This window comes from Salvia hispanica, chromosome 6, assembly GCF_029641045.1.
Source record: "Salvia hispanica isolate PSC_SH4W2 chromosome 6, Shi_PSC_v1, whole genome shotgun sequence".
In the NCBI taxonomy this organism is placed as follows: Eukaryota; Viridiplantae; Streptophyta; class Magnoliopsida; order Lamiales; family Lamiaceae; genus Salvia; species Salvia hispanica.
Window position 1 is genome coordinate 46,951,959 of NC_142697.1, and position 27,416 is coordinate 46,979,374.

General features: G+C 37.7%; 5 protein-coding genes across 6 annotated transcripts; all 5 read right to left on the minus strand.

Annotated features, from left to right (window-relative positions):
- Positions 1-3,238: 3,238 nt before the first annotated feature.
- LOC148924046 (uncharacterized) lies at positions 3,239-9,345 on the minus strand. 2 transcript variants are annotated; one of them, XM_089061777.1, is made up of 3 exons: positions 8,354-9,345; positions 6,694-8,154; positions 3,239-6,612 (listed from the first exon to the last, which is right to left on the minus strand). In XM_089061777.1, exon 3 carries the CDS (start codon positions 5,745-5,747, stop codon positions 4,143-4,145), a length of 1,605 nt encoding a protein of 534 aa, XP_088917903.1. In that variant the 5' UTR covers positions 5,748-6,612; positions 6,694-8,154; positions 8,354-9,345; the 3' UTR covers positions 3,239-4,142. The 2 variants fall into 2 exon arrangements, with proteins under 2 accessions (XP_088917903.1, XP_088917902.1); XM_089061776.1 differs by lacking the exon at positions 8,354-9,345 and having other exon boundaries at positions 6,694-8,341.
- Positions 9,346-9,481: 136 nt separating this feature from the next.
- On the minus strand, positions 9,482-10,827 carry LOC148924047 (F-box protein CPR1-like). The gene has a single exon (XM_089061778.1). The coding sequence runs from the start codon at positions 10,768-10,770 to the stop codon at positions 9,667-9,669; it is 1,104 nt and encodes a 367-aa protein (XP_088917904.1). The 5' UTR covers positions 10,771-10,827; the 3' UTR covers positions 9,482-9,666.
- Positions 10,828-16,617: 5,790 nt separating this feature from the next.
- Positions 16,618-18,506, minus strand: LOC148924048 (uncharacterized). The gene is made up of 6 exons (XM_089061665.1): positions 17,955-18,506; positions 17,560-17,655; positions 17,362-17,475; positions 17,158-17,271; positions 16,960-17,064; positions 16,618-16,866 (listed from the first exon to the last, which is right to left on the minus strand). Exons 1-6 carry the CDS (start codon positions 18,504-18,506, stop codon positions 16,618-16,620), a joined length of 1,230 nt encoding a protein of 409 aa, XP_088917791.1.
- Positions 18,507-20,935: 2,429 nt separating this feature from the next.
- On the minus strand, positions 20,936-22,860 carry LOC148924049 (uncharacterized). The gene is made up of 6 exons (XM_089061666.1): positions 22,309-22,860; positions 21,951-22,046; positions 21,739-21,846; positions 21,571-21,666; positions 21,271-21,489; positions 20,936-21,163 (listed from the first exon to the last, which is right to left on the minus strand). Exons 1-6 carry the CDS (start codon positions 22,858-22,860, stop codon positions 20,936-20,938), a joined length of 1,299 nt encoding a protein of 432 aa, XP_088917792.1.
- Positions 22,861-24,570: 1,710 nt separating this feature from the next.
- Positions 24,571-26,460, minus strand: LOC148924050 (uncharacterized). The gene is made up of 6 exons (XM_089061667.1): positions 25,929-26,460; positions 25,571-25,666; positions 25,360-25,467; positions 25,192-25,287; positions 24,905-25,105; positions 24,571-24,798 (listed from the first exon to the last, which is right to left on the minus strand). The coding sequence occupies exons 1-6, from the start codon at positions 26,451-26,453 to the stop codon at positions 24,571-24,573; spliced, it is 1,254 nt and encodes a 417-aa protein (XP_088917793.1). The 5' UTR covers positions 26,454-26,460.
- Positions 26,461-27,416: the final 956 nt, after the last annotated feature.

A 27,416-nucleotide genomic window follows, 5' to 3' on the forward strand; every position in this document is an offset into this window, starting at 1 on the left:
CATGATTGCAACTCTCGCCATTCGACTCTGGTTGCGCAGCCATAGCATCATAACGGTCACCGTAAACGATCCCAGCGGGTGACTTCATAAAAAAATATGGTTAAAGATTATGTTTTCTAAATTTTATTTCCCGCTACAGACATAAAATTTGGATACGTGAAAAATGTTCCAAAAAAATTTAAATTCATTAAATTTGGATGGAGAATTTAATAAAGACAAGTTACAAAACAACTTGCATAAATTTGTTAACTCTAAAAGAATGAAGTATAATATAAAAAAAATAAGTACCTCGTTTGTGTCCGGTGCAAATCTCGCATAATTTGAACCATCGTCATATGATTGCGCAGCCTGGACTTGATAATCACTGTTGTTGCCTATATATTCCGATGATAACACCTATGGTGGACACATGAAAAAAAAATAGTTACATAACAATTTGCATAAATTTGTAAACCCTAACATAATTTTTAAATAAATAAGTACCTCATTCGTGTCGGGCACAAATCTTTCATAATTTGAACCATCGTCGTACGATTCTGGTTGCGCACATTGGACTTGATAATTACCGTTAAAAAATCCCTATGGAAAACGCAGGAAAAAGAAGTTGAGTAACAATTTGCACATATTTGTAAACCCTAAAAGGAAATAATTAATAAAAATTAGTACCTCGTTTGTTTCCGGCGCGAATCTCACAAGGTCGCAACTCTCGCCATTCGACTCTGGTTGCGCAGCCATAGCATCATTACGGTCACCGTAACCAATCGCCGCCGGTGACTTCACAAAAAAATTAGGTCAAGATACGTAAAAAAGTTCCAAGAAAATTAGGTTATGATACGTAATAAGTTCCAAGAAATTACTAAAAAATAAACCTAAAATACCTGATTTGTGTTGTGATCGGATTTGTCCTTCTTCTTGACAGTTTTAGTGATTTTACACACAACAAGATCGGCGGTGTTTGCTCGGCCGCTCTTCTTAACAGATTCACCGCTGAGGCTATACTCATGCATGGTCAAATGCCCCCGACGTCCGCCTCGCCTGAGTTATTGGACACTAACATCTTTGATTGTCCAATGATGCATCCGGTGTCGGAGTTTTTGATCATCTTGGGGCCCGTTTGGCCGTCCCACTTGCCTCTCCCGGCTCTTCGACAAAACCTCTTGGAATTTTGAGCCCTCACCAGAGAAGCGAAGGCGAAGATGGTGTACTTGATGGCGCCCTTTTCCTCCATCTTCGAGTGCCAACGCGACTCGATGTCGCTGAAAATCTCCCATGGGGAGCTGTCGCCGTAGATCGCCTTCTCAACGACGCCATTCCATATCGGATTCTGTCCCGTCACCCACGGAATCAGGTAGTCGTTGATCAGCTTCTCTCCGGTCGAATTTAACTCGAATCCCTGATTGATCCGGGTTTCCAAGTTATCACACATCTTCTCTCTCGATTTTTCTTTCTTTCTTTCTTTCTCAATGTTTACAATCTCAATGTGGGGTCGGCTTCATTAGGTGTTACACTTATATAGATTTTATCCGTTAGTTTCGCGCCCTTGATTTTTAGGTTAATTAATTTGTTTTTTTTTAAATAGTACTCCCTCCGTTCCCTCATAGTTGAGGCGGAACTTTTCGGCACGGAGTTTAAGAAATGAATGTTGAGTGTGTTAATTAAATAGATAAAAAAGTAAGAAAGAGAAAAAAGATAGAGAGAATAAAGTAAAAAGTGAATAAAGTAGAGAGAATAAAGTAAGAGAGAGTAAAGTAAGAGAGATGAAAAAATTACTAAATATGGAAATGACTCAACTATGAGGGAACTTCCCGAAATGGAAAAATGACTCAACTATGAAGGAACGGAGGAAGTATTTTTTTGTTATCTGAAAAAGATTATAATATGTATTCATGGAATCTTTGTTCTTCAGGTACGTTTCGACTAGAATCCCTTGATTTTTGGATATCAAGTTTCCTTGTTTAGTTAGATTCTAGTATTTTCTGTTATTATTTGGATAATATTCCACATATTAATAATTACTCCCCCTTTGTTTCTTCATAGTTGAGTTATTTTTCCATTTCGAAAAGTTTCTTCATGGTTGAGTCATTTCCATATATGGTAACTTTTTTCTCTTTCTTACTTTACTCTCTCTTACTTTATTCACTTTATACTTTATTCTCTCTACATTTTCCTCTCTCTTACTTTTTTATATATTTATTTAACACACCCAACATTCATTTCTAAAACTCCGTGCCGAAAAGTTTCACCTCAACTATGAAGAATTGGAGGGAGTACAAATTTTTATCCGCGTGCGAAAGAAAGGGAGTCCAACAATGACTTAAACTTTGGTTGTCTATTATTGTAAATAAATTAAGTTAATTATTAACTCGCCAAAATGCTTCTCTTCTCTCTCCCTCTGACTCGAATTATTTTTAACACGAGAAATATCCGTAAGTGTACGGGGCTAGTGTAGCAATAAACAAGTAAGAGTATCGTATCCACAGAGACAAATTGTGCAAATTTAAGTACCACGAACCGACGTTATCTACTATCTAGAGAATCTGGAAAGTTTGGTTTGATTTTAAAAACAATTAAATGTAAACTAGCTAAAAGCACGCAACAAAGAAAAGTTTCTAGTAAGAGAACATGGTAGAGCATTGGATCCAACTACAACGACACAATACAACAATTCAACAACTTCGATTACCCAATTAAAGCCGCTTGTCTAGCTATAACCTTGTGGTTCAAGGTTAAAACCAGGAATCCATATGTTACGAAACGAATTAAAAGCTTTCCAATGGAGGTTTCCATTAAATAGAATACATCCATCGGAAAAGAATGTGAAACCAAAAGCTGCGCCAGCTGGAAGGCGCCTCCATGTTCCTGTTCTGAGGGTGTATGCATGATGAAAGGAGGATCCGGCTGCCAGATGGATACCGACCACCTTATATTGTTCACATATTTTGGTCACACTAAATCCAAATTTTAACTCTTGAAACAAGGTTTGGTTGTCATGGTAGCTGATAGAACGTGTCGATGCAAAAAGAGCACGCGTACGACGGAGATTGATCTGAAAATATGATAAAATATGATAAACACACCTAGTTGAAGTGCTAGGGTTTCGAGAGTGAGAAAAAGCGTTTTTATTATTTAATTCTCAATGTTTTTGACTCTCTAATGGACTCTAGTATTTATAGAGTCCGGACCCTGCTTGATTCGACTCTACGATTCAGAAAAGAATCAAGAAGAAAACTTGAAAAGAGTTATATAAATCATATGCTAAAATAGGGTAAATATCTTGCTTGAGGAGCAAGATTTGTGTCCCAAAAATACTATAGCTAGACAAGGAAATAAATAATAAACTAACAATAAAAGATGTCGGGCCACGGCTTAGTTGGTCGTTTGGGTTTGGGGCTCGAGGTCCCTATCAACTCCCTCCCCCGATAACAATCGCCTTGTCCGCAAGGCGGAGATGACGGTGTAGCATACGATGAACTTTATTACTCCATGTGCTAAAGCTCGAAATTGGAGTAACACATAGGTTACCACTAGGCATTTACACTTCCTCTGCAGCTAATTGCATGTGTCCAAGCTTGCCATCTCTAATACCATTTGAACTTCTAGCTCATCTTCCGCACAAATCCGAATAATTGGCGGATCACTCTCAACAATAGGAGTTCCACTTGTAATTCCCTCTATGCTTGTACTCTTTGTAGCTGGAGCTTGACAACAATACAGCACGTAATGCGAATCTCGGGCAGCAGCGTCAACTATGTTCAGAACAACCCATTCAAACTCACTTGAGATCACATGGACTTCCATACATAAGTCTGCTGCAACAGCAATCCTACTACCCTCCTCGACTAAATTGCAACCATCTCCAAGGATGACTGTATTTCTAATCTCATCCAAATCATGAATAAGGACTTCATGAATCAAAACTCCATACAGTAGCCCAATTGAGTGACAACATGCTCTTTCATCTAAGTCACCACCAATTGTGGATAAAGACGCCTCCCAAACCGATTCATAGATTTCACCATCAAGAAATTTAGCTAGTGCAATAGGACCTCCACTGCCATAATTTTTAAGCCATGCATCATCACACCTATGGTCTTTCATTCCATTTTCAACCCTAAACCTCTCGACATCATCAACGTTCACATCTAGGTCACTAAATTCGGGCGCCTTTTTTTAATAATTAATGCATTTGGAACGAAATCTCCATCATTCCCACGAAATAACTTACTCCCACGAAATGCAATAACACTTCCTAAGTAATCAGAATTATCATAATCCTCTACGCTAGATTTGAACTTGAGGGAACTTACAGCACTTCGAACAAGTTTCATTAAGCACCCTGCAACGTCCTCTGACTCATCCTGCTTGGATACGTCACAATGAGAAACAGCCACATTAAAAAACAAGGGATTCACAACCCTCGAAAACTTAGTGAGGGATTCCATCCTCCGAAGAATCATGCAGAAATTCCTTAAGTCTGATAAACTCTCATCATCTTCAACAACACTAGACACCTTCATCAGCCTTAAGTCTGATATACTCTTGGTATGTCCAGAAACCAGCCTTAAGGAGGCAAATTCCATGTCGCATTCTCTGCAGGAGGTTGCAGTCATTGCAATAAAGGTGGGTTCGGGATCAGAAATCATCCAAGAGTTCATATTCTGGCTCAAGTCATAGTTGGTGTGATAATCACCACCTTCAAATTCCACCACAATGATCCCAACTGCATATTTAGAAGCTGCAATATGGGCTACATGAACCGTCACATGACCTCTTAACATCTTCCCTCTAACGCAGTGATTGCTACAGAATATCCAAATGTATCTCTGTTTCTCAGCTTGATCTCTTGTACCCTCTTGAGTAGTCATTGGTTGGATCAGCAAGCACCAGAAATGGTCACGGTGAAGAAGAAGTTGGGGATGAGAGTAGAGCCCATCAATAACTCCTTCTACATATGTTTTGAATCCCAAAAAACTCTGGCTGATTCTATTAACCTCAGTTTCGGAGAGACCATAAGTCAAGGCTTGGCTTGGAAATGGATTGCCCGGTGGTATTGTGCGAGCATCACCGTGTAGAACAAGGAAGCTCGTTGCATCATTTGAAACCTGTTGAATATGTAGGGGCCCACCCTGCAAGATAGTATCATCCACTACATAATTCGGGAGCTGTATATTGGTCACGCCCAAATAATCCAATTCATACAATAACTTTGAACTATCAATGTAAAAGAATGAATCAATACCATCTATTTCCTTCATTGGCTTCTCACAATTAATTGCAATTTTGACAACATTGTCTCCAGCTTCATCATCATCCGTGTCATTTGGTCCAAAATTCTCATCACAAATTGTTGTATAAACAAAAGTGAATGAATTTGATATGCTCTCTTCATCAGCAAAAACCGATCCACTAACTTCAACACTGGAATGGTGAGGAACTATAGGATTGTTAATTGTAGAAAAGGGAGTAGACACAAGTCCGTTGTACTCCGACCCAATCTCATTATTGACACTGTTGCTAGATTCTTCGGTCAAAATTTCAGCAACAAATTCCTTTTCATCACAAGCGGCGGTGGCGGTCGAGGAAGCTGCTGGAGACCGAGCTTCTGAGGAAGTGGGCATATCCGAAATGGAGGTATGAGGCTTCTGAACATGCCCGCCGTAGTCATCATCGAGTTCAAATCGTTGCTTGACTGCCAATAGAAAATCATCCCAACCCTTTTCGGCATTGCTATCCTTCCAGTGTTCCATTCATGTCGACGCCGGGTGATCAAACAAGAATTTATTTAGGTATAGCCGATCGGATAGAGGTGAGTAGTAGTGGTTGTAGTACAATTGCATATCATGAATCCCCTCGACGATGTTCTCACCATCAAAACGAGGAGCATCAAAACGAGGGTGAGGTAAGGCCATGCCATGGGCACCACTCCTGTCAACGGCTGTGTGAGCGACGGAGGCAATCTCCACCCGCTTGTGTCCGAAGGAAAAGCAGGTGAGTCAGGCGGTTCGATTGCAGTTTTGTTGCTCGCGTAATCTTCATCGAAATTTGGGTCAAAACGATGCTTGACTGCTATCAAAAAATCTTCCCAACTTTTTCCCGTGTTATTTTCCTTCCAATATGTTGCCCAATCGTATGCCGGTGGGTCAAATAACAACGTGACAAGGTAGAGGCGATCAGATTCCGGAGTATAACTATGATTGAAGTATCTCTATCTCTGGATGTTAATAATCCAATTAGAAGCATCCATACCTGTGAAACGTGGCGGCTCCATGCGGGGACAGTGAATTGAACCCAGGCTGGTGGTCGCCGGCGCAGTAGTCCGAGATGGTGGTGGTTCCCACCCCTGCTTCGGCGTAGATATCTCCATAACTGGGTCTGGCGGTTCTTTGTGTCTTTCCTCGGACACGTGTCCACCAAAAGCTAGAGTTTCCAGCTTCTTACTCAATGAATCAGAACCAAAGAACCGTGGCAAGGGTAGGGGCTTGGAAACCATTGTTACAGCGTGTTGAGGGAGAAGAGTAGTCAATGGAAGCACCAATTGATATAACGTGAGGTTCTATCGATGCAAAAAGAGCACGCGTACGATGGAGAAGGCTTTCTGCACATTTCCAGTTTCTGAGACAAGAAACACAATACAATCAAACTTGCTGATTGAATTATATATGGCAAACTAGGAGAAGCGGAGATATATCTAACCTCCTTCCACCAGATAATATGAGCATAATCTTTATCTTCCAATGAAATTTTCGATTCTTTAAGCTTCTTTGAAGTTTTTGTATAATGCTTTCTCTCTTTGAAGCAAAAAATGTGAACAGGGACAGTGGTATAGTTGACTGTATTTCCAATGTGAACGCAACTATCTTCCAACAAAAAATGTCTGCTGCAACAGCAATCCTGCTACCCTCCTCGACTAAATTGCAACCATCTCCATGGATAACTGTATTTCTAATCTCATCCAAATCATGAATAAGGACTTCATGAATCAAAACTCCATGCAGTAGCCCAATTGAGTGACAACATGCTCTTTCATCTAAGTCACCACCGATTGTGGATAAAGACGCCTCCCAAACCGATTCATAGATTTCACCATCAAGAAATTTAGCTAGTGCAATTGGACCTCCACCGCCACAATTTTTAAGCCATGCATCATCACACCTATGGTCTTTCATTCCATTTTCAACCCTAAACCTCTCGACATCATCGATGTTCACATCTAGGTCACTAAATTCGGGCGCCTTTTTTTTAATAATTAATGTATTTGGAACGAAATCTCCATCATTCCCACGAAATAACTTACTCCCACGAAATGCAATAACACTTCCTAAGTAATCAGAATTATCATAATCCTCTACGATAGATTTGAACTTGAGGGAACTTACAACACTTCTAACCAGTTTCATTAAGCACCCAGCAACGTCCTCTGACTCATCCTGCTTGGATACGTCACAATGAGAAACAACCACATTAACAAACAAGGGATTCACAACCCTCGAAAACTTAGTGAGGGATTCCATCCTCCGAAGAATCATGCAGAAATTCCACACTAGACACCTTCATCACTTTCTCAGATATACTCTTGGTATGTCCAGAAACCAGCCTTAAGGAGGCAAATTCCATGTCGCATTCTCTGCAGGAGGTTGCAGTCATTGCAATAAAGGTGGGTTCAGGATCAGAAATCATCCAAGAGTTCATATTCTTGCTCAAGTCATAGCTGGTGTGATAATCACCACCTTCAAATTCCACCACAATGATCCCAACTGCATATTTAGAAATTTGGGCTACATGAACCGTCACATGACCTCTTAACGTCTTCCCTCTAACGCATTGATTGCTGCAGAATATCCAAATGTATCTATGTTTCTCAAGTTGATCTCTTGTACCCTCTTGAGTAGTCATTGGTTGGATCAGCAAACACCAGAAATGGTCACGGTGAAGAAGAAGTTGGGGATGAGAGTAGAACCCATCAATAACTCCTTCTACATATGTTTTGAATCCCAAAAAACTCTGGCTGATTCTATTAACCTCAGTTTCGGAGAGGCCATAAGTCAAGGCTTGGCTTGGAAATGGATTGCCCGGTGGTATTGTGCGAGCATCACCGTGTAGAACAAGGAAGCTCGTTGCATCATTCGAAACCTGTTGAATATGTAGGGGCCCACCCTGCAAGATAGTATCATCCACTACATAATTCGGGAGCTGTATATTGGTCACGCCCAAATAATCCAATTCATAAAATAACTTTGAACTATCAATGTAAAAGAAGGAATCAACACCATCTATTTCCTTCATTGGCTTCTCACAATCAATTGCAATTTTGACAACATTGTCAACAGAAGAAGCAATCCATTAGCAGCGATACCTTCCGTTGATTCTGAGCATGCACGAGGGATATTGAAATCTTTGAGCGGAATGTAGTGAAGATCATGTAGAAATTAATAAATTAAGTACCGCCAATATCGATATCTTCAGAACCATCAATTCGTTCCCCTCACAACATCAAGATGTTGCCAATCTTTGAACACATCGATGGGCACAGATCCCTCTGCTGTGCGTATAAACACAGCAGGGCGTGCTGTACTTCAATGACACACTTTGGCGCCGCTGTAACTTTGTTCTTATCCAATGTAAAACACAAAATAGTTTAGATTGTAAGAAAGCCATACGAGTACGACAATTACATTCGATGATCAATAAACTGCAATCACATAAAAATCTCAAAAAAATACTGTAACAAATCATCAAATACAGCAGGAAATGCATCCACCAATTACTGGTCCAAGTTTTTAATGTTCTGTTTTGTGTAAACAGCAATCAAATTTTCAATTGGGATGTAGTTTACGAAATTGAAATTTTGGAGTATAGCTAAAAACAATTTGTGCTCCAACATCCTGCTACCATTGTAAAATTTGCAATCAATTAACAAAAGATCTTTGTGTTCTTTCAAGACTATAATTATCTGAAAGCAGCTTCAGCAAATTGATTCAATCATCTCAAACCCTCAACACTAAAATGCCACCCTCCATTCCCTGTTATCCCTACCATGATAAATAATCCAGTAAGAGATTAAGAATGCAATCTCAAAGCCCTCACATAGCTTATTTTTCCAATGTTGTTCCCATATTTTATGGAGATGTTGCGGCTTCTTAATTATCTGACATATGTAATCATCTTGTATCTTTCTTGCTATTTTGTGTTCTATCTTGAAGTAGAAGAAAGTTACAGTGTTTCTCACTTGGGAGAAAAAGAAAAAGGGGAAAAACTTTCACATATAAAGGAAGTGTTTGGACTGCTTTATTTGCAGTTTATTGATCATCGAATGTAATTGTCATATGGTACTATAATCACCTCACTACGCCTCTAACGTCAACAACATCAATGAAGTTCATGTTTCCGTGATTCCCGAAGGTGGACTACGAGAGTCTGGCTGTCTTCAGTGACGAGGTCAACGAAGAGGGCAATAAACAAAGTTTAATAAAAAAAACATTAATAGTCCAAATAAAAGAGGCATTCGAATTTGATGACAAACACTAGTAACACATTACAGATGCATCTACGATGGTTTATGTCAAGATGGACACGATAAGACCAAACACGAACACTACAAGACAAAGAAACCTTAGAACCCGAACATTACATGAAACACTGGACAACAGACAAACATTAGAACCTGGACTAAAACGAGATCACATTCTTGAATCCGAAATTCTTGAGTGAGAAACGGCTAGGAGTGAAAGTCAGGGCGCTAAGGCAACGCACATATCCATCCCTAAACATACCGACTTGTTGAAACGTTCTTGTCTTGTTGGAGTAGTAGACGAGATCATCATCGTCCAGCAACATCAAAATATCACCGTCCTTAAAATGTTTAATCGGATGAACATACACATAATCCATATTAATATCAAAAACCATAGTACTCAACTTGTACTCCAAGGTCCAAGAATCCTCGACTAGGTATTTCTTCATCATCCAGATCCTAATCTCATAATCAACCGTGTAATAATAACACAGACAATCCCTTAAAACACAATAATACCCATTTAGATATCCACCGTCTTCCACGGGAGGAATTGAGAAGAGTCTAAAACATTCCGTTTCAACATCAAAACCACAAATCGACATGTCACCACTCACATCAAATGCTCTCCAGTGAATGTTGCCATTATATTCAACGCTTTGACCATGACATGTGAAACCAGAAGCAGCCCCGCCTTCAACACGCCTCCAAGTTCCTGTTCCGAGGGTGTATACATGATGAGAGTCGGTGCAGTCATTGTTGCAGACGACCTTACATTGCCCACTTATTTTGCTCACACCGAATCCAAAACTCAAGAAATGACCCGGGATGTAGTCCGCGGGCAAACAGAGCTCCGTATATTCACGAGTTATCAGATTGCATATGTAAACAGGAATACCTTTAGTTGATATTGAGTAGAGAAGAAGTAATCCATTAGCAGTGATACCTTCCGTTGTTGCTCTGTTTCCGTGAGGGATTTCCAAATCCATGAGCGGAATGTGGCGAAAATCATGGCTCTTCTCCGCATCTTCGTCTTCAAATTCGAAAATCGAGCACCAAGTTGAACCCCTCGCCTTCTCTGTCAAGAGGACTAGGGCGGGAGGGGTTTTGATTTCGGATTTGCGGAAATCGTCGGAATCGATTAAATTGAGCCATGGTTTGCAAACGGACTTGCTGATTACGAGGCTTCGGAAGGGCAGGCGGGAGAGGATGTCGGTGGTGAGTTCTGATGGTAGATATTGGAAGAAATCACGCTCCATTGATGGACTGAATCACTGAGAAGAAAGAAGAAGAAAAGAGGCAACGGCTGAGAATTGGGGCTAAATTGGAGACTGATGTATTTATATTAATTTTTATTGGAAAATGAGGAGTTACTTTTATATTTTCCATTTTTTATATTTTTGCAGGGATATTTTTTCTAATTCAGGTCGTAAAAATTAAGTTCACTAAAAAATTTTAATTGTTGATAAACCAGAAGAATTTGGAAATCATACTCTTCATATTCTAATTTAATAACCACTCATATGTTTTACTCTAAATGAACCATTTTCCTTTTTGAAATGTATAATCAAAATTATATATTTCTAAGAGTAAAGGTTAAAATTGGTCCTGAACATATGGTCATTTTACCTTTTCGGTCCTAAACATTATCTTTTGGATTTTTTGGTCCTGAACATATGAGAATTTGATCATTTTGGTCCTCTATTAACTTTTCCGTTAAAAACTAACGGTCAACGGATTTAAATCCGATTTTGACCAAATTTAAGTTTTAATTATGTTTTTTAAATCCTTAATTAAAAACCCTAACTATTATTAAAAATATTCTTTTAAATCTTTTAAAAATCTTTTTAAATCCTTAATTATAAATCTTTTTAAAAGAGTATTTTTAATAATAGTTAGGGTTTTTAATTAAGAATTTAAAAAACAGAATTAAAATTTAAATTGGAGACTGATGTATTTATATTAATTTTTATTGGAAAATGAGGAGTTACTTTTATATTTTCCATTTTTTATATTTTTGCAGGGATATTTTTTCTAATTCAGGTCAAAAATTTTAATTGTTGATAAACCAGAAGAATTTGGAAATCATACTCTTCATATTCTAAGTGTATAACTACTCATGTTTTACTACAAGTGAACCATTTTCCTCTTCGAAATGTATAATCAAAATTATATATTTCTAATAATAGAAACGCCATTTTCTCTACTTTCTTTATCTTTCTTACTTTACCATCTCGACTTAACTTGTAAAATAATACTGAACTAGATCTCATATGAGAACAAAAATTCTCTGCATAGTTTGGGACAGAAGGAGTAATTGCTAGGATTTAGACAAAAATAAATAAATAGTGAAGGTGGAACAACTACGATCTTTAAAAACTTCGAATAAAAATCACAATCCCAATCAAAATAAAAAAAACCAACCAGGGAACAATTACTATGAATAAAATATTATGCTCAAATTAAAGCCAATATATAGCTCATTTCAAGCCAAATTCAATCAAAAATTTAAATAATATACTCCCCTCCTCCTGTGATGGTTGGAGTTAGGGAGTTGTCTGTTTTAAGGGATTGCCTTTCTTTTAGCTATTGCATATGGGTTGGCGATGAAATTGTCATCCGGCTATCAATGGGGCAGCAATTGATGCATATCCTGCGATAAACCGTCTTAGTCCCAAAAAACCACGCATCCGCTTGATTGTGGAGGGGACCGGCCACGCAACCATCGCCTCAATTTTCCCTGGGTCTGCCTTTAACTGGCCTTCCTCGATTAAATGGCCTAAGTAATCCACAGTGGAATAACAGAAAGTGCATTTGGAAAATTTCACAAAGAAACTATGCAAAGCAAGAATAGAAAGCACCTCATTTAAATGGCGAGTGTGACACTCCATAGATGGGCAGTAAATTAGAATGTCGTCAAAAAACAAAATTACTGACTGGAGTAGAAGAGGTCGGAAGATCTCGTTCATTGCCGCCTGAAACATCGAAGGAGCGCTTGTGAGCCCAAACGGCATCACCGGGAACTCAAAGTGTCCGTCATGTGTGCGGAACGCCGTTTTGAACACATCCTCGGAGTGCATCCTGATCTGGTGATAACCGGCGTATAGGTCCAGTTTAGTGAAGACCCGAGCTTCGCCAAGCTCATCAAATAACTCATCTGTGGTCGGAATCGGAAATTGGTCCGGCACTGTAGCAATACAAAATCGGGACGAGCCATCTTTCTTTCTAATTAAAAGCACAGGCGACGAGAAAGGGCTATGACTCCGCCTAATGATGTCCGTGTCAAGCATCTCCTTAACTTGACACTGGAAATAGGGGTATCTGTAAGGTCGGACAGTCCCAGGCTTCGAGGTAGGATAACTCATCCTAAAAGACTAGCCTGTTAGGAGAGAGAGCCCATTTAGCCTATATACCCCACACCAATTGTTCTCACAACCGATGTGGGAATTGAGTCCGTAACATTCGATCCTCCTTTAAGGGCCAACGTCCTCGTTGGTCACGGCTGGTTCTTTGCCAGGCCACCACTCCGAGTTCCTCATTGGTCGCGGCGGATTCTTTGCCCAGCCACCACTCCGAGTCGGCCCCAAACGCATTCGTTGGTCACGGTGAGTTCGTTGCCCGGCCACCACTCCGAGCCGTTTGGGCTCTCAATGAAAGCACCAATTGTTAAGGGTAGAGTCCCTTAACACGGTTTCGACGTCGACGAGAGATCGACGGCGGTTTTGTAAAGTGGACGTCTCGGGCTTTCCCCGGGATCAGCTCCAAACTAGGGTTTGCGAAAAATAAAGGGATCGAGAAAACTGGGAAAAATATGTTATTTCTTGTTTAATCAATTCATAACACACTCCTTTTTATATTCTAAGGACCCTAGATGATTCGACTCTCTTTTGCGATCCAGGAAAGAATCACCAAGAAAACCCGGAAAGGAGCTTATTGGGCTCGACTCAAATATTTAATTAAATCAGTCCAAAACGCAAAATAACATCCGAAAATAACAACTATTAAACTAAGCAAAAAATAAAGCATCCTCTGCCCCCTCAACGTGAGACGAAGTCTCCATATCTCACCACCGGCTTCGGCTGTCTCCGGGGTCGCTCATTCACGTTCCAAACCTCAGATGGTCTTCCTTCTTCCTCTGCTGTCGTAAACTCTGCTGCCACCTCCTCTGTTCGTGGTCCCCCGGCCTCTGCCTCTGTTGTGGGTTCGGCCGTCGTGGTCTCCTTGATCAGAGTTGTAGTTATCTCCGTATCACATGCTCTCAACCCCATCACTCGCTGAAGCAGCCGAGGGAATTATGCAGCAGAGGCGCGCAAACACTGCCCTGATCCGCAGATAAGGAAGTGGTTGCAGCACAAGATTGTCCATTACAGACAATTCAGATTATGCTTAAATTTAAGTGAACAGTTCAAAGAATTTAACTTAAATTTAACACTTTCAAGCCAACTTAAAAAATATCATTTTCATGCAATTATTACCATATATACTCGTTTTCAAGAAAAAACTGAATCAGTCAGCCAAATGTGAAATATGACCAATTTATGCTAACATTATAACTAAATCCTTCCTAATCACATTTTACATTCACACATAGCACAAGTAACCAAATACTGCAACATCCAAAGCAATGTGTCTTGGTCTGTTTGTGCAACATATGAGTCCTCATCCCCCATTAAATACGCCATTTTATATAAAACTGTCTATGACACATGTTTTCAATATTTATAACTTTTTATTACTAATTTATTTTTAAAATAATGTATATCATTTTTAATTTTATGAATACGTAGAATAAGAGAACATGGTAGAGCCTTTGATCCAACTACAACGACACAATACAATAATTCAACAACTTCGACTACCCAATTAAAGTCTCTAGGATTACTAGGAAAGCCTCTAGTCTAGGCTAAGCCCTCTCTCGAGTGCACTCAACCAGTTAATTAATTATTAATATTGAAGTCTCCTTTTAATACTTCACAATTAACTCCTTAAAACAAAAGGCTCAAGCCCTCACTCTAGAATTCCTTCTCTCGAGTCTAGGTGTTGTTCATTCTTTTATCAATCCTAATTAGGTATCTCTCGATTACTCAAAACTAGTTCAACAAACCCAATTGATAGCTAGGCAATTGAATTGAAAAAAGCACAAGAATGAAACAAAGGAATCACAAGAGCAAAGGTAATCAAAAGTCCTTGAATTAATCAAAAGTGTTCATTGTAGTCTTCACCAAAACTCTACAAAAGATTTAGCTACTCATATTCAACGCAAATTCTCAAGAGAAATCCATAGAAAGTGAATTGAACATAGGAAAACTAATTAAGATGCTCCCAAAGGTGCATTGAATGGGCAAATCGTCTTCGTCTTCAACCTTGTTGATGAATCGGACTCTTGTCACTTCAATCGGCTCTCAAAATGTGAAAACTACTTCTGGGGCGTGTGGAAAGTGTGCTGAAGTCGAACCTAGGTCGTATTTATACCTGGGGCAAAAAATAGAAGCAAATCAGCGTATAAGCAAAATGCCCGGCCAGACGATTTTAAGTGACAAAACGCCCAACCCGGGCGTTTTTCTTGAGTCCCAACATTGCACAAAACGCCCAATGACAGTGAGGACGCCCAGTCTTGTGGGAGAAACGCCCGGCCTAGTGCAGTAAAACGCCAGGCCACTGCTCTTTGGCTGTTGTTTCGTCTGTTTCCACCTGTTGTGACTTAAAAAACTCGACAAACTCATCAAAACACTAAAATAGGGGATATAGATGAAAACTCAGGTAATGTGCTATAAAACACTGAAATATGCACTTTTAAACATCCAAAACACTTGCTAACTACGAGCTTATCACCCTCTCATCCACGAACTTGATCATGACACCTACTTCTTCAATCTTGTGACAATCTTGAAATTAAGTGTTGGAATTCTAAAGCTAACCTATTGACTTATCGATCGAAAGTCCAACTTCGATTGTGTAACCATATTCATGTGATTCATAAAATTTCGTCCGTAGTAGGACTGTCAATTTTTGCCACGACACGAACCGGCACGAAGTTAATGGATATGTGTCAAAGCTTATTGGGTTCATATCGTTATCATTTCAACACGATAACGACACGAATATTTCGTGTCGTCTTTATGTTCGTGTTACTCGTTAAGAAATAATATTATTATTTTATTTATGTTAAATTTTAAATTAGGTTTAGTCTTATTGAGCACTTAGTATTAGTATAGTGTCGTGTTCGTGTTACATGTTATTTTAGTGCCTGATATTTTGGATAAATATCTTCCTTGTTTAGTTAATTATAGGATATAGTATATTATTTTATAATTTAATTTTTAAAAAAGTCCAAAATTGAAAGTATTTATAGCAATGATGTTTAATTGTTTTGGTTATTAAATGAATAATTACATAATGAATAACTTGTTTGCTCTCTCTCCCATTGCTTTATATAGGTTTATATAGGTTTTATGTGTTAGTTTTAAATTATAGATTTGGCGCATAACCCTTGATTTTTCGGATAATAAATTTCCTTATTTAGTTAATTATAGATATTAATAATAAATTTAATCATTAGTCAACTTTGATTATGTATCAGAATTTACTTTTAAAAAGTCAACGAAAGAAAGGAAGTCCAATAATAGAGTGTTTAACACGAAAACCAAGAAATCGTTTCAGATATTTTATCAAACACGTTTTAATCGCAGTTGCATGCGTGATAAATAAAGATCTCAGTCAGTCAATTCATCGAACACTTTTATTATATTGGGCTTTGGGCGGGGAAGGGATTTGCTGTGATTTAATTAATCTAAATGAGGCAACCTTTAAGCTATTTTGAGGCTCTCATCCACACCTACTTCTTCGATCTTGTGACAATCTTGAAATAAAGTGTTTGAATTCTGAAGCAAACCTGTCGACTTATCAATCGAAAGTTCAACTTCGATTGTGTAACCATATTCACGTGATTAGTAAAATTCCGTCCATAATTCAGTTGAGTTTGCTACGAAGAGATAACATAGTTGCTAGTTAGAAATAGCAAAATTGCAAATTTTATTATGCTATCAATCACATTAACATTATGTGTAATACAATAGCATATCATCGGGGCTAAATGAGAACTAAATTTAGTCACCCTTGTGTCTCTTGAAGCCACCACCACCAACGTGTACATCGTCCGGAAGATCTACATCTGCCGCCCTCTTTCTCGGGGCTGCCTCGCTGATAATCTGAGGTTGATGTGCCCAAGCATATGATATAGAGCTCCTACACCGCTCCCGCTGCACAATTGGATTAATCTCCTGATAAGACGCCTCCGGTTGCGCAGCCGCAACTTGACAATAGTCGTTGCTGCCCATTGTTGCCAACGAAAATCCCTAGGGGCGGATGCAGAAAAAAAAAGAATTACTACATAACAATTTGCATGAATTGGTAAACTCTAAAAGAAATTGTTTAAAAAAATTTGGTACCTCATGTGTGTTCGGCGCATGTGTCTCATAGATGGAATTGTCGCTATACCACTCTGGTAGTGCAGGCAGACTATCGTCGTGGCCTATATTTGCCAGTAAAAACCCCTAGGGTGGACACGGGGAAAAAAAGTTGTAAGCATAACAATTTGCATAAATTAGTAAACTCGAAACGAAAATAATATTAATAAAAAAAAGTACCTCATTTGTGCCGGGCGCAAGTCTCATGTACTTTGGGCCGTTGCCGTACGACTCTAGCTGCGGAGTCGGACCTTGATAACCGCCATTGTTACCTCTATTTTCCGATGGAAATCCCTAGATAGGACGTAGGAAAAAAAAGGTTACATAACAATTTGCATAAATAATTAGTAAACTCTAAACGACAATAATTAAAAATATAATTACATCAGTTGTGTCCGGTGCAAATCTTGCAACATTTGATCCATCGCCATACGATTCTGGTGGCGCAGCCTGGAGTTCATAATCGCCGTTGTTGGCTATATATTCCGATGAAAATCCCTAAGGTGGACGCATGAAAAAAATAGTTACATAACAATTTGCATAAATATGTAAACCCTAACATAATTTTTAAAAAATAAGCACCTCATTTGTGTCCCGCGCATATCTTTCATAATTTGAACCATCGTCGTACGATTCTAGTTGCACATATTGAACTTGATAATCACCGTTAAAAATTCCCTAAGGAAAACGCATGAAAAAAAAAGAGTTGAGTAACAATTTGCACAAATTTGTAAACCCTAAAAGAAAATAATTAAGAAAATTAGTACCTCGTTTGTTTCCGGCGCGAATCTCACAAGATCGCAACTCTCGCCATTCGACTCTGATTGCACAGCCATAGCATCATTACGGTCACCGTAACCAATAGCCGCCGGTGACTTCACAAAAAAATTAGATTATGATACGTAAAAAGTTCCAAGAAAATTAGGTTATGATACGTGATAAGTTCCAAGAAATTACTAAAAAATAAACCTAAATACCTGATTTGTGTTGTGATCGGATTTGTCCTTCTTCTTGACAACTTTAGTGATCTTACACACGACGAGATCGGCGGCGTTTGCTCGGCCGCTCTTCTTAACCGATTCCTCACTAAGAGAATACTGATGCATTATCCAATGCCCGACCCCGACGTCCGCCTTGCCTGATTGCCCGTACACTAGCATCTTCGAATGCCCAATGATGCATCCGGTGTCGGAGTTTTTGATCATCGTGGGGCCCGTTTGGCCGTCCCACGTGCCTCTCCCGGCTCTTCGACAAAACCTCTTGGAATTTTGAGCCCTCGCCAGCTTAGCGAAGGCGAAGACGGTGTACTTGATGGCGCCCTTTTCCTCCATCTTCGAGTGCCAACGCGACTCGATGTCGCTGAAAATCTCCCACGGGGAGCTGTCGCCGTAGATTGCCCTCTCAACGACGCCGTTCCATACCGGATTCTGTCCCGTCACCCATGGAAACAGGTAGTCGTTGATCAGCTTCTCTCCGGTCGGGTTTAACTCGAATCCCTGGTTGATCCGGGTTTCCAAGTTATCACACATCTTCTCTCTCGATTTTTCTTTCTTTCTTTCTCTCTCGTGTTTGCTTTGTACGTATAGTATGCTCTTGTTTGTATGTGTTATAGTACATATATAGATGGCTTTATGCTAGGTTTTATTCAATGTAACATATTTAATTTATATTTTAATATTTGTTGTTTTCAAGGGTTAGAGATGTGAAGCTTTATCTTCGCAATCGGGATAATATATAGATTTAGTTACCATATATGTACAATTTCATGTGTTTCGAGTTTAACTTAGAGTTGTATTTATGGTAATTTTTTCAAGAAATTATATTAGTGATTTATCCGCTTAATATATTTTGCTTAATAATTTATAAATTAATTAAAGCTGTTATTTTATTAAATTTATTAATCAAAGCTTAACATATAGTGTTACACATTATATAGCCGTAGAGGGTTTATGTGTTAGTTTTAATTTATTTAAATTATAGAATTTGTGTTAGTTTCGCGCGTAATCCGTAGATTTTTTGGATAATTAATTTCCTTTTTTTTAGATTCTAGTAGTATTTTTTTTATTTTTCTCTCTCTTCCAATCGGTAACACGTTTATATAGGTTTTATGTGTTAGTTTTAAATTATAGATTTTGCGCGTAACCCCTTATTTTACAGATCATATATAAATTTCCCTTTTTTATTGGATTCTAATAGTATATTTTGTTGTTTGGATAAGATTATTAATTTAAATAAATAATTTAATCTAATAATGATCACGACATCTAATTATTAATCTGTTCGATGGTTTGCTAATTAGATAAATGCTAGCATATTGCTCAGCTTGAGAAAGGTCAATTAGCTATTTGCATGTTTTATTTTTCTATCAATCTCATTAATTAAAAATAAACAAAAGTGAAGCTCGGAGTAAAATATGTGATCCCATTAAATATCTCATTTCCCCTTTTTCATCCATCCGTCAATAAATGTCTCATTTAATTATGAACGGCAATAAACGTCATCCCGAAGATCTACATTTGCCACTGTCTTTCCCCGAACATTTTCAGCCCATTTTTTTTGCATTTCTTAAAACCCACGCCAGAACCAAAGTAGACAAGTATCGAGGTACTTAGGTTTAATTAATGTTATTTCATACTTGGATATAATTTCCTAAAATTTAACTGTTAATTACCAAATGTAAAGTAATTTATAGAATTTATTTTTTCACTTATTTAAGCTATCGGATAGTTCTTGTTCATATTGAAAAGTAAACTTAGAGTACAAAAAAAATCGCCTATTAAAATACTGAAATTTCTTCACATAATAGATTAGTGACTGATCAAGTTTTAGCAGATCCGTCAATAATAAACTTGTCAGTAAAAATTTTTAGTGATGGAATTTGCGTCACTAAAGTTATTGTGACAGAAATCATAAGCGACTGTTTCGCATTAGTGCGGAGTACTCTGCCACAATTAGTGACATACACGTTTCAGTAACTAATTGTGTCACTAGTTGTTTAGCTATTGAATTCCGTCACTAATTTTTTTTAGTGTTACTTTTGATTGAAAGACAATACTTTAAATTAAATTAAATTTAAAATAATATACTTATCTAATTTAAAAATAATAGTAATAAAGCTCAAATTAAAAGATAATCATCACAAATGAACAATAAACTTCCAATGCAATTTCATCAACTTTGTCTATACTTTATCCGCAGATTAATATGGGCTTTTTTATCACGCTACATAAGAACTCGAGCTTTTTTTATGGTGCTAGATTAGCCCAAGTACCACGAGAGCAGAGGCACGGCTCTCCAGCCCGGTTATACTTCTAAAAGGCCAGCATCCCTGACACTATTTGCAGTCAATCCATAGAAAACTCGACCTACATAATACGTATACAAGCGACATGTACTGATGCATCTAGCCATCGAAACAAAACAAAACAAAACAAAGCACGTTGAACAAAATTCACAATTCAACTGGACATTGTGAAGGCATTCAATGATCATCAATATGCGCATATCCATGAATACTAGTTTGAGTGTGCTAGACTAATTGCCTCTTTGAAATAAAACCTGTTAGGATCGGGCTTTTCAAATGTTTGGGCTTTACTTTGTTGGGCTTGAAGTCCTTCTATGGGATTTAGTATCTCGACCCAATGGACATGGCTTTACTAAATAGTACAATAAATTAAACATAAACCTTTAAAAAAAGTTACTCCTAATTGGGAATGAAGTAACTATATATATATATACCTAATTGGAGAGAAGACTATTTCTTTAAATTTTAAAAAAAAATTATATGAACTTAAAAATTGGGAATAACTAAGTTGTTAATTAATCGGTCCAAAGAAAATAACTATCGATATTTGATTACTAACAATTTAATTATTCTGTCCAAAATATGTACACCGCATAAAAATATAATACTATTATTACAAATTCAAATCAAGATGGTGAAAATTCATTGCTAAATTTAGAATCCCAACATATCTTCTAATTGCTTCAAGTCAAAAAGAGGATCTGAATCTTCTTCATTTAGAAGATCAACCTCCGCCGCCCTCTTCATCGACACCGTCTGAGATGCCGGAACTGGAACTGGAACTGGCACTGGAACTTGAGCTTCATAACCACCATAGTACGGCTCCAAAGTCGGAACAACGCCGGGGTTTACAAATGGAGCTTCATTTCCCGGTGACAACAACTGCAGGGGCAGACGCAGAAAAAATAATTTAGAAAGCAATTTATGTAAAATTTAGATAAAATCGAAAACTCGTAAAAGAAAATTATATAAAATATATATAAAATTACCGTCTCTGACTCCATTAGTTGGTGAAATTCAGAAGGGAACATATCTCCATACTCCTTCATCCAGTCAGGTCTAGCATCTGAGAATTCTTCGCCGTTGAATTTCTGTCTTTTCATATATGAATCCTCTCCATTTCTAAGAAGATTGACCTCCGCTACCCTCTTCATTGGAACTGGAACCGGAACGTGAGCTTCGGCCACACCTATCCCATCGGACGCCTTCTTCATTAAAAAAATTATTAGTATACTACGTAACAATTTGCATAAATTTGTAAACTCTAACATAATTATAAAAAAAAGTACCTCATTTGTGTCCGGCACAAATCTTTCATAATTTAAACCATCGTCGTACGATTCTGGTTGTGCACATTGGACTTGATAATCGCCGTTAAAAATTCCCTAGGAAAACCCAGGAAAAAAAAGTTGAGTAACAATTTGCACAAATTTGTAAACCCTAAAAAAAATAAGTACCTCATTTGTTTCCGGCACGAATCTCACAAAATTGCAACTCTCGCCATTCGACTCTGGTTGCGCAGCCATAGCATCATTAAAGTCACGGTAACCAATCGCCGCCGGTGACTTCACAAAAAAATTTAGATTATGATATGTAAAAAGTTCCAAGAAAATTAGGTTATAATACGTAAAAAGTTCCAAGAAATTAATAAAAAAATTAACCTAAGTACCTGATATGTGTCCGGTGCAAATCTTTCATAATTTGAACCATCTTCGTACGATTCTGGTTGCGCACATTGGACTTGATAGTCACCGTTAAAAATTCCCTAAGCAAAACGCAGGAAAAAAAAATTGAGTAACAATTTGCACAAATTTGTAAACCCTAAAAAAAATAATTAAAAAAATAAGTACCACATTTGTTTCCTGCGCGAATCTCACAAAATTGCAACTCTCGCCGTTCGACTCTGGTTGCGCAGCCATAGCATCATTAAAGTCACCATAACCAATCGCCACCATTGACTTCACAAAAAAATTAGGTTATAATACGTAAAAAGTTCCAAGAAATTACTAAAAAATAAACCTAAATACCTGATTTGTGTTGTGATCGGATTTGTCCTTCTTCTTGACAACTTTAGTAATCTTACACACGACGAGATCGGCGGCGTTTGCTCGGCCGCTCTTCTTAACCGATTCCTCACTAAGAGAATACTCATGCAGTATCCAATGACCGACCCCGACGTCCGCCTCGCCTGATTTCCCGTACACTAGCATCTTTGATTGCCCAATGATGCATCCGGTGTCGGAGTTTTCGATCTTCGTGGGGCCCGTTTGGCCGTCCCACTTGCCTCTCCCGGCTCTTCGACAAAACCTCTTAGAATTTTGAGCCCTCACCAGAGAAGCGAAGGCGAAGATGGTGTACTTGATGGCGCCCTTTTCCTCCATCTTCGAGTGCCAACGCGTCTCGATGTCGCTGAAAATCTCCCACGGGGAGCTGTCGCCGTAGATCGCCTTCTCAACGACGCCGTTCCATATCGGAGTCTGTCCCGTCACCCACGGAAACAGGTAGTCACTGATCAGCTTCTCTCCGGTCGGATTTAACTCGAATCCCTGATTGATCCGGGTTTCCAAGTTATCACACATCTTCTCTTTCAATTTTTCTTTCTTTCTTTCTTTCTTTCTTTCTCGTGTTTGCTTTGCAATGGATTAGGTTTGATTGTGTTATGAATATATAAAGAGTTTGTGTGTAGGTTTTATTTAACGTAGAAATCCGATATCATGTTACATATTCAGGGTATATTTGTAATATTTAGGTTTTTCGAGCTATATCCCCTTATCTTTTGGATCACGATTTTCCTTTTTTGTTAGATTCTAGTTAGTTTTTTTAATAAGATTCTAAATTCTGTTTAATTAGTTAATTATCCAAATAAGAAAATACTATAATCAATTATGATCCGAAAAATCAGGGGTTACGCGCCAAATCTATAATTTAAAACTAACACATAAAACCTATAAAAACGTGTTACCGATTGGAATAGAGAGAAAAGATTGATAGAGAAAAAGCAATGGGAGAGAGAGCAAACAAGTTATTCATTATTTAATTATTCATTTAATAACCAAAACAATTAAACATCATTGCTATAAATTCTTTCAATTTTGGACTATTTTAAAAATTAAATTATAAAATAATATACTATATCCTATAATTAACTAAACAAGGAAGATTGTTATCCAAAACATAGGGGGATTTAGGTCGAAACACATGAAAAGAACATAGATACCATAAATAGTTAAGGTAAGATGTACATAGATTCTATATTTTGAATAAACAAGGAAATACAGATAACAATTAACTGTATTCATATTAGAATCTTATCCAAATATTAGAATTCTACCTAATATCTAAATATTTATACGATATCTAGATATTTCAATTAAAAAATTAAATTTATTTATTAATATTCTAAAAATAACTGCTATCGTTTCCTCGATTTTCCGATAAAAATCCGACGCAGGAAAAAAAAAGGTTACATAACAGTTTGCATAAAACATTTGTATACTCTAGACGAAAATAATTAAAAATATAATTACCTCAGTTATGTCCGGTGCAAGTCTCACATGATTCGAACCGTCGATATACGGCTCTGGTAGCGCAGCCGGAGCATCATAACAGTCATGGCAACCGATCCTTGCGGGTGACTTCATAAAATAGCATTATTAATCTGTTCGATTGTTTGCTAGTTAGATAAATAGCACATCGCTCATTTCTTAAAACTCACGCCAAAACCAAAGTAGACAATTATTAGGGGATGGAGGGAGTATCACTTATAATAAGTTTAATTAATGTTATTTCATACTTGGATATAATTTCCTAAAATTTAACTGTTAGTAGTAATTGTTAGTTACAAAATGTAAAAAGATTAATAGAATTTGTTGTTTCACTTGTTTAAGCTATCCGATAGTTCTTGTTCATATTGAAAAGTAAGCTTACTTTTGATTGAAAGACAATACTGTAAATTAAATTAACTGTAAAATACTATACTTCAATGATGGGATTTGAACGGCTAATAGTAGGAGTATTTAATTGTTTTTGGTCATTAAATAAATATTCTAAATAAATCAACTGAACAAGCGCTGACTTCCTAAAGTGTGCTCGGATATGTAGATTAATTTAAATGGAATAACTCAGTTGTTAATTAATCGGTCCAAAGAAAATAAAAGAAAATAACTATCGATATTTGATTACTAACAGTTTAATTATTCTGTCCAAAACATGTACACCGCATAAAAATATACTACTACATTAATGTTATTACAAATTCAAATCAAAATGGTGAAAATTCATTGCTAAATTTAGAAGCCCAACATATCTTCTAATTGCTTCAAGTCAATAAGAAGATCTGAATCTTCTTCATTTAGAAGATCAACCTCGGCCGCCCTCTTCATCGACACGGTCTGAGAGGGCGGAACTGGAACTGGAACTGGCACTGGAACTTGAGCTTCGTAGCCACCATAGTACGGCTCCAAAGTCGGAACAACACCGGGGTTTGCAAATGGAGCTTCATTTGCCGGTGGCAACAACTGCAGGGGCGGACGCAGAAAAAAAATTTAGAAAGCAATTTATGTAAAATTTGGATAAAATCGAAAACTCGTAAAAGAAAATTATAAAAAATATATATAAAATTACCGTCTCTGCCTCCATTAGTTGGTGAAATTCAGAAGGGAACATATCTCTATACTCCTTCATCCAGTCAGGTCTAGCATCTGAGAATTCTTCGCCGTCGAATTTATGTCTTTTCATATCGGAATCTTCTCCATTTCGAAGAAGATCGACCTCCGCCCCCCTCTTCATTGATACAGTCGGGGAGGCCGGAACTGGAATTGTAGGCTGAACACATTAAAAAAATTATTAGTATACTACGTAACAATTTGCATAAATTTGTAAACTCTAACATAATTATAAAAAAAAAGTACCTCATTCGTGTCCGACACACATCTTTCATAATTTAAACCATCGTCGTACGATTCTGGTTGTGCACATTGGACTTGATAATCGCCGTTAAAAATTCCCTAGGAAAACGCAGGAAAAAAAAGTTGATTAACATTTTGCACAAATTTGTAAACCCTAAAAAAAATAAGTACCTCATTTGTTTCCGGCGCGAATCTCACAAAATTGCAACTCTCGCCATTCGACTCTGGTTGCGCAGCCATAGCATCATTAAAGTCACGGTAACCAATCGCCGCCGGTGACTTCACAAAAAAATTTAGATTATGATATGTAAAAAGTTCCAAGAAAATTAGGTTATAATACGTAAAAAGTTCCAAGAAATTACTAAAAAATTAACCTAAGTACCTGATATGTGTCCGGTGCAAATCTTTCATAATTTGAACCATCGTCGTACGATTCTGGTTGCGCACATTGGACTTGATAGTCACCGTTAAAAATTCCCTAAGCAAAACGCAGGAAAAAAAAATTGAGTAACAATTTGCACAAATTTGTAAACCCTAAAAAAAATAATTAAAAAAATAAGTACCTCATTTGTTTCCTGCGCGAATCTCACAAAATTGCAACTCTCGCCGTTCGACTCTGGTTGCGCAGCCATAGCATCATTAAAGTCACCATAACCAATCGCCACCATTGACTTCACAAAAAAATTAGGTTATGATACGTAAAAAGTTCCAAGAAATTACTAAAAAATAAACCTAAATACCTGATTTGTGTTGTGATCGGATTTGTCCTTCTTCTTGACAACTTTAGTGATCTTACACACGACGAGATCGGCTGCGTTTGCTCGGCCGCTCTTCTTAACCGATTCCTCACTAAGAGAATACTCATGCAGTATCCAATGACCGACCCCGACGTCCGCCTTGCCTGAGTGATTGAACGTTAGCATCTTTGATTGCCCAATGATGCATCCGGTGTCGGAGTTTTCGATCTTCTTGGGGCCCGTCTGGCCGTCCCACGTGCCCTCCCCGGCCCTTCTAGAAACCCTCTTAGAATTCGAAGGCCTAATAAGCTTTGTGAAGGCGTGGATGGTGTACCTAATCGCGCCCTTCTCCTCGGTCTTCGAGTGAAAAGCCGACTCGATGTCGCTGAAGACCTTCCACGGCTCGCACGGGGAGTTCTCGCCGTACATCTGCTTCTCGACGATGCCTTCCCATTCGAGCTTCTCTCCCTTGGCCCACGGCAGCAGGTAGGCTTCGATCAGCTGCTCACCGGTCGGATTGAACTCCATTCCAATCGGAAACATGAACATGATTGCTTTTCTTTCTTTCTCTCTCGTGTTTGCTTTGTACGTATGCTCTTGTTTGCAAGTGTTATAGTACATATATAGAAGGCTTTATGCGTAGGTTTTATTCAATGTAACATATTTAATTTATATTGTAATATTTGTTGTTTTCAGGGGTTAGAGATGTAATGCTTTATCTTCGGAATCGGGATAATAGATTTAGTTACCATATATATTTACAATTTCATGTAGACAACAATTTTCCTTTTTGTTAGATTCTATTCCCTCCGTCAGTGAATAGGAGTCCCGTTTTTCCATTTTAGTATGTCCGCGAATAGGAATCACGGTTCATTTTGCCATAAATAGTATTCCCTTTGTCCCAAGAAAGTTGAGTCGTATTCCTTTTTAGTCCGTCCCAACAAATTTGAGTCATTTCTTTTTTAACATAAGACAAACCATCTAATCACTCATATTTTATTCCATCATTACTGTACTCTCTTATATTTCCTACTTTTTTCATCTCTCATATTAATTTAATATAAATTCTTAATCTTCATGCTCAAAAGTTTTGTATCAACTTTTATGGGACAGAGGGAGTAATAGGATCTCACCTCCCACTAACTCATTCCATTCATATTTCATTTAAAACTAATATATAAGTGGGATCCTTTTTCCACTCACTTTTCTTAACATTTCTTAAAACACATACCGCCAAGAAATGAGACTCCTAATGACGGATTCTGTTTTTATTTTCAGTTATATTAATAATTATAGTAAAATACATCCGCGTCAAAATTTGAGATAATATTATTTGTACTTTTTGAGTTGTTTGGGCTAATCTTTTGGATTATAAAGGCCCAATTCGTTTATGGTCTAAGGCCCAACTTAGATTGCCAGGCTATAAACCCAACCCAACTCATTCGCCTCTCAATATTCAATATTTTGATTATTTTATCTACTCTTGAATTA